Source organism: Schistocerca gregaria, chromosome X, assembly GCF_023897955.1.
Source record: "Schistocerca gregaria isolate iqSchGreg1 chromosome X, iqSchGreg1.2, whole genome shotgun sequence".
NCBI classification, from domain to species: Eukaryota; Metazoa; Arthropoda; class Insecta; order Orthoptera; family Acrididae; genus Schistocerca; species Schistocerca gregaria.
This window is the reverse complement of record NC_064931.1, coordinates 536,538,493-536,557,649: the sequence shown is the minus strand read 5'-3', so window position 1 is coordinate 536,557,649 and position 19,157 is coordinate 536,538,493. Positions and strand designations below refer to the sequence as shown.

The following is a 19,157-nucleotide window of genomic DNA, read 5'->3' as shown; positions in this document are numbered from 1 at the left end:
AATATTTAGATCTACTGAAGGAGAAAAATGTACTTATTTCCAACGTTGTTTGTGACATAGGGAAAAAAGGTAATATCTAAGTTTATCATTATCTATGAATTCCTTTGTGAATATTGTTTTATGTAATTGTGTGTAGTGTACCACATATATTTTCACTAGTAAATAAATGTCGATGTTTTTAAATGTCGTTTCACTTGGCAACAGACCATACAAAATTAATCAAGATCGTCTGTGACGAAGTTTGCTTTGACCAATAATAAATTTTATTGTCGTTAGTCCCTTAATTCTGATACTATATTCTGACTTTTTATCACGAATGTTATCTCGTAATCACTCTCCCCCTTAAGCTACTGGCCTAACTGAACTGACATCGTTTTGACGGTCCGCCTAGTGTGAACACTTCACCATGTGACTATGATGTTTCGTTCCATTCCGTTGACGTCTGTTTTGGATCGGCCTCGAATCGACCTGTATCTCATACATTTACAGTCGTTCATCACTGTACACTTTGTGAATCGACACATCATATCGCACCGCTAGAAATGTCATGTAACATATTTCAGCGAGAATTGTACTGATTCATTTATAAAAGACGTTATTTATCCATAATAGTAGATGCTGTAGGATAGTTTGAATTATTTGTTTCCTGTGGTCTGTTTAGTACGTACATTATATAATGGAGTTTAGGGGAATCCCCGTTATATATCAACAAAGAGTCATTGAGCAACACGCTCATAGGGTCTCTGGATTCAGTTAAGGAGGAAACGGGAAGGGAGTCAGTCAGCCACAAGCTCAGTCGGTGTGAGGATGGTGTTCGTGCGATGTGTTGTGTTGTATTCTCTTGTGGGAATGCTGTTGTTGTTCGGTAGATTTACCGAACAGCTAAGGTGAGATAATCATCAATACATATTTACGTTATTCTGGTTTTGGTTCTCCTCTTTAGCGCAGAAAATAACTAACAGGTAAATTTGTGCTATGTTTAGCTTTCAAAAGTACCGAAGTTAATTAATCACAGTACAATAACTTATTCATGTAATATTTTACAACCCCTCGGCATATCGTTGCTAGGTTACCTGTAGACCAATTTACCATAATTAGCCTACAGGTTTTACTTACAGCCGGTTCATTTCAGGGGGGGGGGGGGGGGGGGGCGGGAGTAAAAAAGAGTGTACAGATTGTAGGCTGTAACTTCACACCAAGCTGCTGTACACTGAAATCTAAATGAGATTTCAAAAATCACTTCTCAGCTAAGACCTGGACACTGCCAACAATACGCGATACTTTTGCATCCATAGTTGAGTAATAAATAAACATAAATAATACTAACATGTAGGAGTGGAGTGGCATAACAGAAGTCCTGGAGCTTAGAGTTCACTGATTGAATACAAACACTTATTTACTAAGAAAGCTTTTAACTCACTATGGGACAGCTTTACTTTGCAATTTTCAAAGGTATGTGACAAGTTTCTGAGCCATATCTGCTATCAAGGACTTTTGTCTGTTGTTTTTAATTTTGACCTCAGCCTGAAGTAGTTACCTATACTTCTGGTGTTATAATTACGCGTGTCACTGTCCTCACTTACTGTGTTTTTGCTGTTCATAATCATGTAAACAGTTTATACAAATATAAGGAATATATAGTTAAATATTTATGTTGGGCAAAGGATCCACAACAGGACTCACTGGAACTTAGACCATGCATTTACCTAATTGCTCTTTTCTGTATCCCAATACCAATAGTCTATGCAGGTGTAGATCTGCCATGCCATAGAGCCCCACAATTCAGTACCATGATTAGGAATGGGCAATAGTCTATGCAAGTGCATGTCTGCCATGCCATAGAACCCCACAGTTCAGTACCATAATTAAGAAATGTGTAAGTTGTTCCATAGTAGATTACAGAGTAATACTATTGCTCTTACATAACATGGAATAAATAATAATTTTCTTTCTAGCATACCTCTCAAGAGGATGAAATCACCCCTACACATGATGATGGAAGTTGGGACTGATTTTGAACAAGTTGAAGAGCTAGAGAGAGCAATGTGGAACAAGCCACCAAAGCCCAAATATAATGATTCTGTTGCCTTGTTTAAATACCTTGATGTAAGTGTTTCATAAGTGTATCTGTCACATTAACAATTTGTGTTGCATGGTATGTTGTGTGGTATTGCTCAGAACTGCCACAAGATTTACATGCGGTGTTAATAATGCCACTTCAAGTTGCAGTTGGAGCTTAAGTTGAGTTTCTACTTTGAAAACTTGAAATGCACACCTCCACCACAAAAATTCTTACTGACATTATGTTGGACATTCTGTCAAGACAGTAGAACAAATATTAAAGGATGTTTCATGGTCTGGTATCATGTCATTTCTCTCATCACTGACCAGGAACTATTACTGCTGTCAGTTAGTACTGTCAGGTGAAAATTCATTCATTCTCCTTCCACATGTTCACATGCACAGTACTTGATTAATTTAAGTCTGCTTAAGTAGTTTGTGTTAGGACAAGGGAGTGGCTTCATCTGTAACTACATGTTTGTTATGAGCGTCTTTGGTATTAGTCGAGAGAGTTTTATGGCAATAGATATTCAAAGAAGAGGGAATTACAAGAGGATGTAAGGAAATTTTTTTAAAGACTGAACATAAGATCTCAGTCTCTGTCCTATTATGTTACTGCTCCTATGTCATCTACATTAAATGTGTATTATACAGAACTGAATACAGTAATTCTAATGTCAAAATGTACAGTTATTTAGTTGTGTGAGTGTGGCTCATTCTAGAATTTGACAATTCCTTTTTCATAATGTATTAGTTTTAATGAAACATCATTTGCTATACCCCCCTTACTAAGCTCTGTATGGGCTTACAAATGACCATGTGATTGTAAAGCTGTACCAGTTTTTTTTAAAAGCACTATGAATTCACCACAATAACTGTGGCTACTTAATATAAATGTTATAATGAAGTAGCGATAACATATTTAATTTTTCTCTGAGTTTGGCTTCACAGTCACCTGAATGCACATTTTCATTTGTACACCAAGCATTGAAAGGGATTCAAATTGTTTCTTCTTCATTCAACAATGATTTGCAAGCTACTTTTTGTCAAATTGTATATAATTCTTTAATTGATGTATACATTTACCCTTGGTAGTTTCTGTTAGAAGTTCTCTCTGTGTCCATTTCAGTTTTATTAACACTACTCAAAATTGTGGAGCTCTAATCATCAGTACTTCCACTGATGTGTGTTCATGAAATGTCGGAACAGTAGTTGGTGTTTAAAGCTGTTGGTGGGGATTGTGAATGTGCAGGAATTCATTGCATTTGGAAATCCAGCTTCATTCTTGTTTTAGCGGTCTCAAAGTGGAAGTATATTCCTAAATACTAAAATATTCTTGGGAATAATACAGATCACATACTGCCAGTGTTTCCTGTAAAAGTGTTTCTCCTTGCAGTAAGAAACCTTTCTTCAGAGGACATCACATCCCATTTCCTTGTTCCACAAATGACAGTATTATGTACCACCTTGCTTGTGTTGTTAGCTGTTGTATACTTGAATATAAACAGATGACAGATATTCATAAGCCTGAGAAGTGCCCTTTTTTGTGTTTCTTCTTCTTCTTCTTTTTAAGGGAAAAACCTGTGCTTAGGAGATGGTACATTCCAAGTGAAATGCCAAAAGTTCAGTTTGTGCCTTCAGTGTAAAAGCCTGAAATACATTATAAAAACTCGACTCAGTAAAAGACAACTATTTATCACTTGGTTCTGAAGTATTCTTCACTATTCTTTTGAGATATATTTGATACAAAATAACAATAGATTCCATAACAATTCAGACACTTATTTTCATTTCTATTTCCTTTATTTATTTCATTGTGATTCTTACTACCTACTGAGATCAAAGGTGTGATCTATATGCCTTGTGTGGCAAGAATAGAAGAAATGCTGAATTTTTTAACCATTGTTCAGATATTAACAAGCACTTTTTCATCTCCAGACTGTCATATTAATCACCAAACCATTAGATCAGTTGCATGAAGTTTTTGTTAGCATTTTAGGTTTTTACTCAGTAGACTGCAGATTATGAACTGTCAGAAAACACTTGAATTGTGTATCATTTCTGGAGCAGTTATAGTAATATCTTGTCATTTTCATTTGAGGTTTTCACTAATTTTTGAGCCCAGTAGTGCCAGGGATGTTGCACAAGCATGTAACGACTCACCATCCTAGCATTTTCTTCATGAGCATTTTTGACACCTCTCGCCAGTAGTTCATAATTTCCCTGACTGAACACAGTTGATTAATAATTTGCTATTAATTCTTCAATGGAATGTATCTATGATTTCATGAACCGTGTTTTCCATGAAATCTGCAAAACATTCCCGTCTGTGAAGTCACCAACCTCGTAGCGCTGTGCAGTGATAAGCCATCGTCTGTTTTCTGGAACAACTGTGGTTCCAATCTCCCTTCAAGATTTAGGTGTCCCCCATGATTCCATAAATGAATTAAGGCAAATTCTGGGATGGTTCTGCAAGGGTCCAGCCAATTTCTTTCCACAGTTGGAGCTTGTGCTCTATTTCTGATGATGTCTTCATTGATGGGACATTAAACACTATCTACCTTCATTACATAATACCTCAGCCCCATCCTTGCTATGCCACATGTCAAAAAAAAATTTTCTTCTTTTCTTTACTTTGTCTTTCGGCTGAAGTTTGATATTCATTTTACATTCATTGGTCGTTTAGTGTAGTCTTCACCCTAGAGATTGGTTTAAATTCAATAACAATTTGCTGCGTTTCGTCATGAACCTCATAACAATGCATGTACACTTGCTAACTGTGCAGCTCATGGACTACTTGAAAGCCACCCCAGAACTAAACCTGTTTCTTCTTCTTTAAAATAAATAAATGCTAACCCTTTCTTCCATCATAGTTTTCAGACTGAACAGGCTCAAAAATTTTCATACTATTGTAGTTGGAATTAAAGTAGATTAAGGAAACACCTATGTTTAAAGAATTCTGACGTGACACAGTGATACAAAATTTCTGTGAGCTCAGCCCCCACCCCCGCCCCCAAATAAAAAAATCCTGGATTTGACTCTGGTACACACTTATACACAAACATACATCTATACAACTACAATGTCCTGCCTAAATACTTTTTACGGGCACTGTAGCTCATCTTCGTGGTCAGTGTAGTGAACCAGGACACTCTCTCTCTCTCTCTCTCTCTCTCTCTCTCTCTCTCTCTCTCTCTCTCTCTCTCTCTCTGTGTGTGGGGGGGGGGGGGTATATAGAACATTTTGGGAATGTATGAATGAAAAGTAAGAATGATTTCTATTCTTGTTTTTCACAAGATTAAGCACTGAACAAGTAAATCATGTATGTACACTAACCCATGTGCAAAAGTTGAACGATATTTGATATCTATGAAAAATCATTGTGACACTGTGCAGGAAGTGGGAAACAGATAAGAAATACGCCAGTATAAGACCACATAACTGTTCCTGTGTGCAGAGGTCTTGTATTAGTTATAATTGCATGTTACTGGAAGTTGGCAAGCAGTATTTGAATTACAGGGAATATGATGTTACATGTGACTGGATAATTGACAGATTAAAGGCCAGCCATTCACAGTAACCACAAGGTGGACTGAGTTGAATGTTACCTGTGGCACCATTTCAAGATTGTGGAGATGATTCCAAGGAAAAGGAAACACTAAGTGGCCCTATGGGCAAGGACTGCCGCATATTAAAGCCCAGTATTAGACTCGTTATGCTTCCTTAACTGCCCAAGGATGTCCAGTTAGTGCAGCAGATGTCCTGCCTGTAGACCTAACTGCAAATTCTGCATCATTTATATACCTTCAGATTGTGTTTCATCAGCTTGAAGAGGCTGCACAGTGACCCACCAGATTCATTCTCCTTGTAGAAAGATACTGTGCACCTCACCATTAAGCTATCCAAGCTCAACTCACGGCCAGACCCAAATTTCCATATGGCGACAACCATGTGTCTACATCCTGTACTCGTTCGTTCATTATGTGTCACATCCCCCCATATGAGAGAGATATTTTATTTGAAAGTCACTTGCCCGGCATTGGCACATAAATAAAATATTGCAGGCTCTGTATTATTTTGAATTACAATGTAAAGTTACTTTGGACATGCATACATGTCTGAAGGAACTTTATAATACATGCACCGCTATATCATAAAATGTCATTGGCAAACCTTTCAGTTTTTATTTCTTCTCCTAATTTAAGGAGATGGGACCTGGATAAACTGAAAGAACCAAAGGTTGTAGAGAGTTTCAGGGAGAGCATAAGGGAACAATTGACAGGAATGGAGGAAAGAAATACAGTAGAAGAAGAATGGGTAGCTCTGAGGGATGAAGTAGTGAAGGCAGCAGAAGATAAAGTAGGTAAAAAGACGAGGGCTAATAGAAATCCGTGGGTAACAGAAGAAATATTGAATTTAATTGATGAAAGGAGAAAATATAAAAATGCAGTAAATGAAGCAGGCAAAAAGGAATACAAACGTCTAAAAAATGAGATTGACAGGAAGTGCAAAATGGCTAAGCAGGGATGGCTAGAGGACAAATGTAAGGATGTAGAGGCCTATCTCATTAGGGGTAAGATAGATACTGCCTACAGGAAAATTAAAGAGATCTTTGGAGAAAAGAGAGACACTTGTATGAATATCAAGAGCTCAGATGGAAACCCAGTTCTAAGCAAAGAAGGGAAGGCAGAAAGGTGGAAGGAGTATATAGAAGGTTTATACAAGGGTGATGTACTGGAAATGGAAGAGGATGCAGATGAAGATGAAATGGGAGATACAATACTGCGGGAAGAGTTTGACAGAGCACTGAAAGACCTGAGTCGAAACAAGGCCCCGGGAGTAGACAACATTCCATTAGAACTACTGACGGCCTTGGGAGAGCCAGTCATGACAAAACTCTACCATCTGGTGAGCAAGATTTATGAGACAGGTGAAATACCCTCAGACTTCAAGAAGAATATAATAATTCCAATCCCAAAGAAAGCAGCTGTTGACAGATGTGAAAATTACCGAACTATCAGTTTAATAAGTCACAGCTGCAAAACACTAACATGAATTCTCTACAGACGAATGGAAAAACTGGTAGAAGCGGACCTTCGGAAGATCAGTTTGGATTCTGCAGAAATGTTGGAACACGTGAGGCAATACTAACCTTACGACTTATCTTAGAAGAAAGATTAAGAAAAGGCAAACCTACATTTCTAGCATCTGTAGACTTAGAGAAAGCTTTTGACAATGTTGACTGGAATACTCTCTTTCAAATTCTAAAGGTGGCAGGGGTAAAATACAGGGATCGTAAGGCAATTTACAATTTGTACAGAAACCAGATGGCAGTTATAAGAGTCGAGGGACATGAAAGGGAAGCAGTGGTTGGGAAGGGAGTGAGACAGGGTTGTAGCCTCTCCCCGATGTTATTCAATCTGTATATTGAGCAAGCAGTAAAGGAAACAAAAGAAAAATTTGGAGTAGGTATTAAAATTCACGGAGAAGAAATAAAAACTTTGAGGTTCGCCGATGACATTGTAATTCTGTCAGAGACAGCAAAGGACTTGGAAGAGCAGTTGAACGGAATGGACAGTGTCTTGAAAGGGGGGTATAAGATGAACATCAACAAAAGCAAAACGAGGATAATGGAATGTAGTCAAATTAAATCGGGTGATGCTGAGGGAATTAGATTAGGAAATGAGACACTTAAAGTAGTAAAGGAGTTTTGCTATTTAGGGAGTAAAATAACTGATGAAGGTCGAAGTAGAGAGGATATAAAATATAGACTGGCAATGGCAAGGAAAGCGTTTCTGAAGAAGAGAAATTTGTTAACATCGAGTATAGATTTAATGGTCAGGAAGTCGTTTCTGAAAGTATTTGTATGGAGTGTAGCCATGTATGGAAGTGAAACATGGACAATAACTAGTTTGGACAAGAAGAAAATAGAAGCTTTCGAAATGTGGTGCTACAGAAGAATGCTGAAGATTAGATGGATAGATCACATAAGTAATGAGGAGGTATTGAATAGAATTGGGGAGAAGAGGAGTTTGTGGCACAACTTGACAAAAAGAAGGGACATGTTTTGAGGCATCAAGGGATCACAAATTTAGCATTGGAGGGCAGCGTGGAGGGTAAAAATCGTAGAGGGAGACCAAGAGATGAATACACTAAGCAGATTCAGAAGGATGTAGGTTGCAGCAAGTACTGGGAGATGAAGAAGCTTGCACCGAATGGAGTAGCATGGAGAGCTGGATCAAACCAGTCTCAGGACTGAAGACCACAACAACAACAACTCTGTACTTTAATTCCTACTCCATATTTTCCTTTTTTTCATTTATTTCTTTGTAACTGTACAGATTGATTAACATCAGGGATAGGCTACGACCCTGTCTTTATCCCTTCTCAACCACTGTTTCCATTTCAAGCCCCTCAACCCGGTTTCTGTACAACCTGTAAACAGTTTTTTGCTTCCTATATTTTATCCCTGCAACCTTCATAATTTCAAAGACAGTTATCCAATCACCATTGACAAAAGCTTTCTGTAAGTCTACAAATGTTATAAAGATACATTTGCCTTTCCTTAACCCATCTTCTAAGATAAGTCATAGGGTCAGTATTGCCTTGCATCTTCCTACATTTTTCCATAATTCAAACTGGGATAGGCTACGCCATCCCATGTGGGGTTTCTGGACACCCTCAGGCACCTCCCCAACACTGATATTAGAATATAAGGAAAACTCAGTTATGAACTTCAAATAGAAGTCACTACATCTACAGCTACATACATACTCGGCAAGCCACCACATGGTGCATGGCAGAGGGTACATTGTACCATTACTAGACATTACTTTCCATGTTCCGCTCACAAATGGAATGAGGGGCAAACTACTACCTATACACCTCCATATGATTTCTAATTTCTCTTGTCTTGTCTTGTGGTCTTTACGCAAAACGTGTGTTTGTGGCAATAGAACCTTACCATAGTCAGCCACAAATGCCAGTTTTTTGAATTTTCTCTACATTGTTTCATGAAAAGAACATAGTCTTCTCCCCACAGATCCTCATTTGAGATCACAAAGCATCTTTGTAATATTCACATGTTGATTGAAACTACTGGTAACAATTCTAGCAGATTACATTCGAATTGTTTTGCCACCTTCCTTTAATCTGAGTTGGTGCAGCTCCCAAACACTCTGGCTGTCCACAAGGAAGGTCATACTAGTGTTCTACATGCCATCTGCTCTGTGGATGAACTACATATTCCTCAAATTCTCCCAGTAAGCCTAAATTAACCATTCACTTTCCCTATTCCCAACCTCACGTGCTTATTCCTTTTCATATTTAATTGACATGACTGTGTCAAGCAGCATTCCACTAATACTGTATTTGACCATAAAGGTTTGTTTTTCCCACTCATCCATGTTAATTACCATTTTTCTACATTTAGAGTAAGCTGCCACTTCGCATACCAAATAGATATTTGAAATTGTTTGCATATGCAAAAGATTGGGAATAAATAACTGGCAAGAGGCAGCACAAGACAGGAGCATCTGGAGGAATCATGTGAGATCGGCATGGGAGCTTAGAGTCCCTTTGAAGCCTACTACTGCTACTGCTACTGCTACTAATACTACTAATAGATATTTTGTGTAAGTCATCCTGTACCCTAAAGTCACTGACTGGCATCACTTTCTCATACACTATAGCATCATCAGCAAAGAGTTGTAGATTGCTGCTCACCCTACCCAGATTGTCGATGCATACATAGAACAAGCAGTCCTATCACACTTCCTTGGGGCACTCCTGATGATACTCTACTTTTTTATGAATGTGCACTGTCGAGAAAACATATTGGGTTCAATTACTTAAGAAGTCTTCATGCCATTCATATATCTGTGAATCTATTTCGTATGCTCAAACCTTCGTTAATTGTCTGGAGTGGGGCACAGATTCTGCCTGTTGCCCTCTATGCTAGTTCACAAGACATTGTGTGAGAAAAGAACGAGCTGAATTTTGCAGGAACAATGCTTTCTAAATCAATGATGATTAGCAGACAGAAGCATTTCTATCTGTAGGGCTACATGTTAGCTAAAGATGCTAGTATAAAATAAGGTATTACATATTACTGGGGAGCCAAATATATTTATTCCAGTCTGTTTCAATCAGTGAAGAACTGACAATGCCAAAGTTGCAAATCTGGGAAAATGAACACTATTACTTCTCATGTGGCATTCCCTGTATGCCTTAATAGTAGGCACGAGACACTGTATGTTACTGATAGGATGTGTGAGCCAGGATGAACTGCTTCTTCCATTTAGAATGGGACCAGTATCCCTACAAGATGTGAGAAGGCATGAAAGGGAGAAGGTGTTGTTAATTATAGGGAGCACCATCATTGTCCATTAAACAACTTGGTGCAATGGCTAAGGTGCTTGACTCTTTATTTGGGAGGACTGTAGGCTCAAATCCAAATCTCACCATACAAATTTAAGCTTTCCAAGGTTTCCTTAAATCACTGAAGTTGACTTCTGGAATGATTTCTTTGAAAAGGACATAGCCAGTTTCTTTTCTGAAATCTGATCCAGTGTTTTGCTTCCAGTGATAATCATTGATGGAATGCTAAACTGGAACCTTCCTTCATGAGCGAGGTAATGAAGCCACAAAAAATAGCTACTGTCCTGTAAATTCAGCATATGTGTAGTATGTTTGCTGAGGGGTTTTGCACAAGATATTAATATAATTTAGCAGTGTTTCACTGACTATACCTTTCACCTCAATTCAGAGACTATCCTCAGCCACTTCTGAAATATGTTCAGAGTTATGACTGCCACTAATCTTTCTTGTATCATGAAAGCAAGAATCATAATTTGCAGCATTGTTCCCAGGGCTTATCATGGTCTTATGTTTTGGAATGGGATGGGGCCCCTAAACCAGAGGCTCTGTCAACCGTGTGACAACTTTGGATTTAGCTTTCTGTAACTGCAGTATTTGGACGGAAAGCCACTAGGCTCCCCTGACTAGGTCAAGCATACATTACTCTGGTAAGAAATTGCATGCAGCACTCATATGATCAGAGTTATACTAAGTTTGACACATTGAGCACCAACTTGTAGACTCTCCCAGGGCAGTAAACTGATCTCATTCACCATAGCAGAGGAGGAAAATACTTCCTTATAGGCCAGTCATAGAAAATAGACCTCATTGACTCAACACAGCTGTCAGAGCATCCAAGGTTAAGTTCAAGCATTATTCACAAGAACAGTATTAATTTACACATAGTGCTGCAAACAGAAATCTAGCTACAACCAGATGTATGCTATAGTGAAATTCTTCTGTTGTGAATCGATCATAGGTAAGCTATATAGCTAAACTGGATGCCAGTGTAGATTGTATGTTAACTACCATCAAACCTCTGTTAAATTAGTTTTATATATGATCAAAAATGTTAAGTGGATGACTCTGTTGCCTCAACTGTCAAAAGTGGTGGAATGCATCAAAGAAAATCTGAAGGTTATTGCATGTATAGTTCTTTTTTGTGCCATAGTAATGGGAGGTAATTTCAATCTCTCAAAGGCTGATAGGAATGCACACATTTAGTATATAAAAAATGCAATACAAAGCAAAAATGTTAACTAAGTTGTTAGGTGAGGAACAAAAAGATTATTTTTTCAAGATCTTGGTGGTTAGACAGTTTTAAAACATTTGAGATGCTAATGCTCTGGACGTCCTGTCAATGAACAGGCCTGAACTCATGCATTTCATTTGCGTAGAGGAAGGAGTAAACACCTGCAAGGCTATTATAGCATCAGTCTAGATTAAAAAAGCATTTACATTTATACTCCACAAGCCACCCAATGGTGTGTGGTGGAGGGCACTTTACGTGCCACTGTCATTACCTCCCTTTCCTGTTCCAGTTGCGTATGGTTCGCGGGGAGAACGACTGCCAGAAAGCCTCCGTGAGCACTCGAATCTCTCTAATTTTTACATTCGTAATCTCCTCAGGAGGTATAAGTAGGGGGAAGCAATATACTCGATACCTCATCCAGAAACGCACCCTCTCGAAATCTGGACTGCAAGCTACACCGCGATGCAGAGTGCCTCTCTTGCAGAGTCTGCCACTTAAGTTTGCTAAACATCTCCGTAATGCTATCACGCTTACCAAATAACCCTGTGACAAAACGTGCCACTCGTCTTTAGATCTTCTCTATCTCCTCTATCAACCCGACCTGGTATGGATCCCACACTGATGAGCAGTACTCAAGTATAGGTCAAACATTTTCTAAGGACTCTCCCAATGAATCTCAACCTGGCACCCGGCTTACCAACAATTAATTTTATATGATCGTTCCACTTCAAATCATTCTGTACGCATACTTCCAGATATTTTACTGAAGTAACTGCTACCAGTGTTTGTTCCACTATCATATAATCATACAATAAAGGATCCATCTTTCTATGTATTCGCAATAAATTAAATTTGTCTATGTTATGGGTCAGTTGCCACTCCCTGCACCAAGTGCCTATCCACTGCAGATCTTCCTGCATTTCGCTGCAATTTTCTAATGCTGCAACTTCTCTGTATACTACAGCATCATCCGCGAAAAGCCACATGGAACTTCTGACACTATCTACATTAAGAGAGACAGGGAAATAATATTGACAATAAATTACAGAATGGAACTGTGTGCTAATTTCTGTTGCTGTCAACAGCATACTTTCAGTTATGGGGTGGAAATATGAATGATGTATGGCAAAAATTAAAGTATACTGTAGGAACTGCACTAGAAAAGTACAGTAAAACTCCAGTTAACCTAACTTAGGTCAGCTGAAACCTGCATCACCCAAAATGCCTCCAAAATTGACAAAACCAAAAATCAGTATTGTACTGCACGGAAATAATTTGAGGATGAGAATGTTATGGAGGGGTGGGCGCCCGACCTTGAGTTGCTTCCCCAGCCACTAACTCACCAGTCTAAGTATAGCTACACTGCTAACAATGATGAATCCAAGTGGTGGTTTTCTTCTGTTGCATGTGTATTTTTATGCTATGGCAACTAAGTGGAAGTGTTTTACGATTACTTTCACTGATAAATTAGTTGCTATCAAAGAAGTTGGGAAAGAAAGTTTACTGAAAACTGTTGTGGATAATCACAGAGTTGATGTTTCTATTGTTTTGGAGTGGGGGAAGTCTAAGTTTCTAGAGCAAGCTGTGATAAATCTTTGCAAGAAACACTGAAAATGTCTGAATCTGAAAAAGTAGGGGGAGCTCTTTATCTTTGGTTCGCCCAAAAACAAGAAAAAGGCATGCCTGTCAGTGGCCAGATAATGCAATAAAAAGCTAAAATGTTTACTAACTTGTTTTCAAGCTCTGGGAGGTTAGACAGGCTTACAAACAGAGCATTCAGCAATGTATTGTATGTGGGGGAAAGTTATTAGCAGACCCTGATCGAGTTGACATTTTGGAAACAGAATTTTAAGATTACAGTCGATGTTAGACTAAGGGCCATATTTACAATGCTAATAAAATGGTTGTTAACTTTAAGATATTAACTGCAGCATCACTAGCTTTCTTGAAAGGAAGGTCTACCTCAGGACAAAAAATGAAAAAAAGAATGGAAAACAGATCTTTAGGCATCAGACATTTATGGCACACATAGACTGCCCCCAATATGTTATCAGGAAGTTAAAAAACCTCAAGCATTGAAAGATGTTCCCAAAATACAGTATCAGATTTTTATAGAGCCCAGAAAACTTCTTGGGCATCTAGTGAACTCTTTGCCGAATGTTTTAGCAATCATTTGTACCAAAAGTTGAAAAGTTTTTAACTAAAAAAAGGCTTCTCTAAAGTACTGAAATTAAAAAGTGTGAATTTGTTATGTTTTTCCTTCCCCAAAAAATAGCAGTATAATTCAGCCAGTGGATCAGAGCTTAATAGCAGCATTTAAATGCCACTGCTGTGGGCTATTTGTGAAAACCATCCTGCAAGGTAGTGACACACGAAACAGAAACATGAATTAAATGATGAATTGATTGTCGTGGATCATTCACAAAAAGTCATGAACCAAGGAAGTGTAGAAACAGCCTTCCAAAAATATGTACTAATTACGAAACAAACTACTGCAGTGCTTATTAGATATTCATAGCTTAACCAAAAAAATTTATATCTGAAATGGCTTACCCCCTTTAGTTTGGTTAACTGGGGTTGTACTGTGATACAGGATGGCAGGTTGGCATAAGTAGGTCTTCATATATTCAGCAATCAAATAAAAGCATTGTTGGAACAGTATGCTGGTGATATTCTTCCTGAATAAGTTCTTATCGTTTCTGACTTAGCAAGACAATCTGTTATAAAGTATGCTTTCTATATCCCTCTGTCTCCATCTTTTCAGATGAATGTTAGTAGTCCCAGAAGTACCCTCCACCACATACCGTTAGGTGACTTGTGGAGTATGATGTAGATGTACCGCTAGTGCAAGCATAGTGATTGTGTACATCCTTTTTTTCCTCCATATCACTGTAGATTTTATTCAGAAATGAACGTTACTAAGACATATATAGGCAGTATTCCCTGTTCTCTGGAATTTAAAGACTGTTGGTTCTACATATGCTGTACAATTATTTGATGGGCAGAACATCATATGAGCTGTTTTATCCTTATTAAGCAAGAAATTGTTGTCATAGAGCCATTACAAGGACCTGTCACTGCTGCCAGCTACGTTAACTCCCACCTGCTCTGGAGAAATGTTGAGAGAGTGGAGGCTCATATCATTGGTGATTAATATGTGTGCTGTTCATGAATATTGTTACTGTTGATTGTAGGTTTTCTGGGTGCTCATTAATAAGAATAAAGAGGATTGATCATAGGGTTTGAGCTTTTTGGGACACCTGAAGTGACTGATATTATCTGTGAATGAGTTGTTCTTTTGTCCTGTGATGTTACTGCTACTGGCTGTCCACTTTTTGATAGGTATGACTGAAACTACTCATTGCAGACTCATCAAATGCCTTTGAAGGTTAATGAAAAGCCAAGAAGCATCACGTGTTTCATTAAGTGTATATACGCTATGTGATTAGAAGTATCCGGACACCTGTCTGAAAATGACTTAGAAGTTTGTGGCGCCCTCCATCGGTAATGCTGGAATTCAATATGGTGTAGGCCTACCCTTAGCTTTGAGGACAGCTTCCACTCTCGCAGGCATATGTTCAATCAGGAGCTGGAAGGTTTCCTGGGGAATAGCAGCCCATTCTTCATGGATTGCTGCACTGAGGAGAATTATTGATGTCAGTCGGTGAGGACTGGCACAAAGTCGGCATTCCAAAACATCCCAAAGGTATTCTGTAGGACTCATGTGAGGACTCTGTGCAGGCCAGTCCATTACAGGGATATTATTGTTGTGTAACCACTCTGCCACAGGCTGTGCATTATGAACAGATGCTTGATTGTGTTGAAAGATGCATTTGCCATCCCTGAATTGCTCTTCAACAGTGGGAAACAAGAAGCTGCTTAAAACATCAATGTAGACCTGTGCCGTGATAGTACCATGGAAAAAAAACAAGGGGTGCAACCCCCTCCATGAAAAACAATACCACACCATAACACCACCACCTCCGGATTTTACTGCTGGCACTACATACACTGGCAGATGACGTTCACCAGGCATTTGCCATACCAATACCCTGCCATTGGATCGCCACATTGTGTACCGTGATTCATCACTCCGCACAAAATTTTTCCAGTGTTCATTCATCCAATGTTTATGCTCCTTACACCAAGCAAGGCGTCATTTGGCATTTACCGGTGTGATGTGTGATGTATGAGCAGCGACTTGACCATGAAATCCAGGTTTTCTCACCTCCCACCTTGCTGTCGTAGTACTTACAGTTGATTCTGATGCAGTTTGGAATTCCTGCGTAATGGTCTGGATAGATGTCTGACTATTACTCGTTACAACCTCCTTCAACTGTCTGCGGTCTCTGTCAGTCAACAGATGAGGTTGGCCTGTACGCTTTTGTACTTTACTTGCCACTTCACTGTCACATTGGAACCAGTAGATCTAGGGATGTTTATGAGTGTGGAAATCTCACATACAGACATATGACACAAGTGACACCCAATCACCTGACCACATTCGAAGTCCATGAGTTCTGTGGAATGCCCCATTCTGCTCTCTCGCGATGTCTAATGACTACTGAAGTCGCTGATATGGAGTACCTGGCAATGGGTGGCAGCACAATGCATCTAAAATGGAAAAAGTGTGTTTTTCGGGGGTGTCTGGATACTTTTGATCATTTAGGGTACTATCAGGTCAATTTCATGAAAAGTGGGCTTCATTTGTGGCTTTATTTCTCCAAAAGCCAAATAGCTGTGCTGTTAGTGAGGAGTTACTTTCAAGAAGGTTCATTACTTGCCGAGGGAACTATGAGAGAAACAGCCAGTGGATGTGAAACCAAATCTCTCTCTATAATATTGTTAAAATTGGTTTTGAGAGAGAAAGATAGATTTAAGTCTCATTTAAAAATCAATTATGTGATGAAACCAACTGTACAACAGTTCTCGAATGTACAGGTACCGGTACCAAATAGGATAACGATGTAATGAAAGCTGTTAATCTGAATCATAGAGGCACAGATAAGTGACTACAGACTTCATGAGTAGTCACTCAGTAATGGTAAGAGTGATGGACCAGCTGGTATACCTATTAGATGCTATATAAGTGACACAGCATAATTAATCTCTCTTCTAGCAGCTCCTTATTGGAAGTTCCCATTATTAAACTGCCAGCATAGATTCTCAGAGCTGCACTTATGCAGAACTCATCTTGCCTTTTTCATTCACGAGACTAGAAAAGCTATAGACCCAGGCTCCAGGTTAACACTAAATTTCTTGACTTCTGGATACCTTTAAATAAAGTTTCACAATGTTATTGTATAAACAAAGTATGTGGTTACAAAATATCAAAATGCTCATGCAACTATACTTAATAAGCTCATAGCATATAGAACTGCATTTCCTGTCCTCAATGAAGAGAAATCAATAGAAGTAGCACTGTGTTCATTTCAGGATAGTGTAAAAGAGTGTTAATGTTCATGAAACATATAAACAACTTAATGTTAGCTGTTTGTGACTGTTCATGGGTGAAATTTGTATGTGTTGGAAATTTGTATCAGCAGAAAATAGTTGCAAGATGCAGAAAAGTAGACAGTACTATCAGTAGTTAGTTCAAAGATTGGCTTGCTACAAGAACATGTTAATTTCAATAAGTGTGAACACATGACAAGTTCCTGTATTATTGAGTTATACATTGTTCGTCATTAATGTCAGCTACAATGGGCAATTATCTTCCATCTACATTACTGAAGATGGAAAATTACATAACTCTAGTTCCCAGAAAGGAAGATGTTGGGCAGTTTCATTGGAATAATCTGATAAAATCGAACTTATCTGTGATTGAAGCTTCTGGCAAAACTCTGTATTCAAATCAGTTATTGTGCACAGTTTACCTGTCTGGGATTCTTACAAAAAAATGGTAAATAGCAGGGAAGTAGCAGGAGATGGACAGACAGAGAGAGAAAGGGGGAGGGGGGAGAGAGAGACCCTTATGGCTTGTGTAGTTTGTGGATGCAATGTTACTTCTATTCTTGCTGAGTTTTTTGTTGCCAAAGGAACTGAATAAACACATGACCCATTATAGTATGTCAGTGGCATGGAGTGCATGAAAACTGTGCAACGAACTTTTCTCTCTTTTTGGAAGATTACTTTATTAGTTTAAAATATGCAACATACGTCAACTCCCACTTGATATTCTATATCATATAAACAGACAATAAGTACATTAATTTTATTTTTTAGTCCTGTAACATTTCGATTTGTCATAGTAACCTTATTTGAATAAGTTTCTGGAAGAATTCAGTATGTGTCAAAAAAAAAATCATAGTAATTCTTGTAATCCCATGAGACATATTGATGGATGATGCCATATTATCAATACGTCTCACTACACTTACTTCCAGAAGGGTCATTGTAAGTGGTGAGTAGGTTGGCAGGTCACATGGGACCATCAGCCAGTCTTTTTAAGGCCAAGTGAGCACAGGCCCATTCCCACTTTTGTTCGATAGCAAATGTGTTCCTCTCTGTAACCAGCTGAAATATCAATGATGACTGCACTACAGTCATTATACCTAGATATTATATTTGGACTGATTGTGCTATTTTTTCATGACAACTGGACCTGCTTGGGATCTGATTATAATGATATCTCCGTCTGTGTAGTACTATTAAGTTCTACTTTGTTAGACTGTGATATTGATTTAACCAAGTGATTGGTTTGAGCTTCACTTTAGAGTGGTTTCCATCACAATAATCGATGTTGTATTAATTGAGATTGTTTTCAGTTGTGGTCATGGAAAATTCTTAGGATCAATAACTCCTATGAACTATACGTCATTTATTTTGTGTTACAGCATGTTCAGAAAAGTGTTAATTTATTTATTTTGTGATACAAACTAGGACTACAAAATCAGTTCCTAAAAGATACAAACCTGTTCTTACACTTAAACACTTTCTGGAGCTACCACATTTATAGTGCTTGAAGTAGTCTTGTCAGATCACACAGAAATTTGAAGCCATCTGGAAATTTAGTGAATTTGATTGAACCTTACTGATCTTTAACTACAGTTTTTCTGGAAGTTTTGTTTACTTTTGGTGTTGTTTCTTACTTTTCAGAAGTGTGCCCTTTCATATTATGTGGAAGGCTATGTTTGTCTTAAACATAAATCGTGTTCCAATGTTAATTATATTTTTGTAGCTTGATGAATCAATGACTGGCTTAAAATATGTGGTGACCAAAAACAGCAGAATGTACACCTCTGTTTTTACCAAGTAAACTACTTAAAATCAAAAATGCCATCTACAAGTGATGAGTCTGATTAAAGTTCGTAAGTTGAGCTGGAAATAGTAGTATGAAATTATGCAGCTAGCACAATAAATAACCAATTTAACATGACTGGTTGCAATCCCCTTTCCATCTGTCCTGTTTTACATATCTCTTAATTCTCTTTTTTAAGCCTATTTCTGTATCTGTTTGAACATATTATGTATCCTCCCACAAACA

The 19,157-nt window shown here is 38.2% G+C and overlaps 1 protein-coding gene across 1 annotated transcript in view; it reads left to right on the top strand.

Moving 5' to 3' along the window:
- Window positions 1-485: 485 nt before the first annotated feature.
- LOC126298572 (lysosomal aspartic protease-like) overlaps window positions 486-19,157 on the top strand; it is a 50,010-nt gene continuing 31,338 nt past the window's right edge. The window contains exons 1-2 of the mRNA XM_049989941.1: window positions 486-887; window positions 1,956-2,106. Coding sequence (XP_049845898.1) covers window positions 808-887; window positions 1,956-2,106 — 231 coding nt within the window. The 5' untranslated portion in view covers window positions 486-807. The remainder of the gene's footprint in view (window positions 888-1,955; window positions 2,107-19,157) is intronic.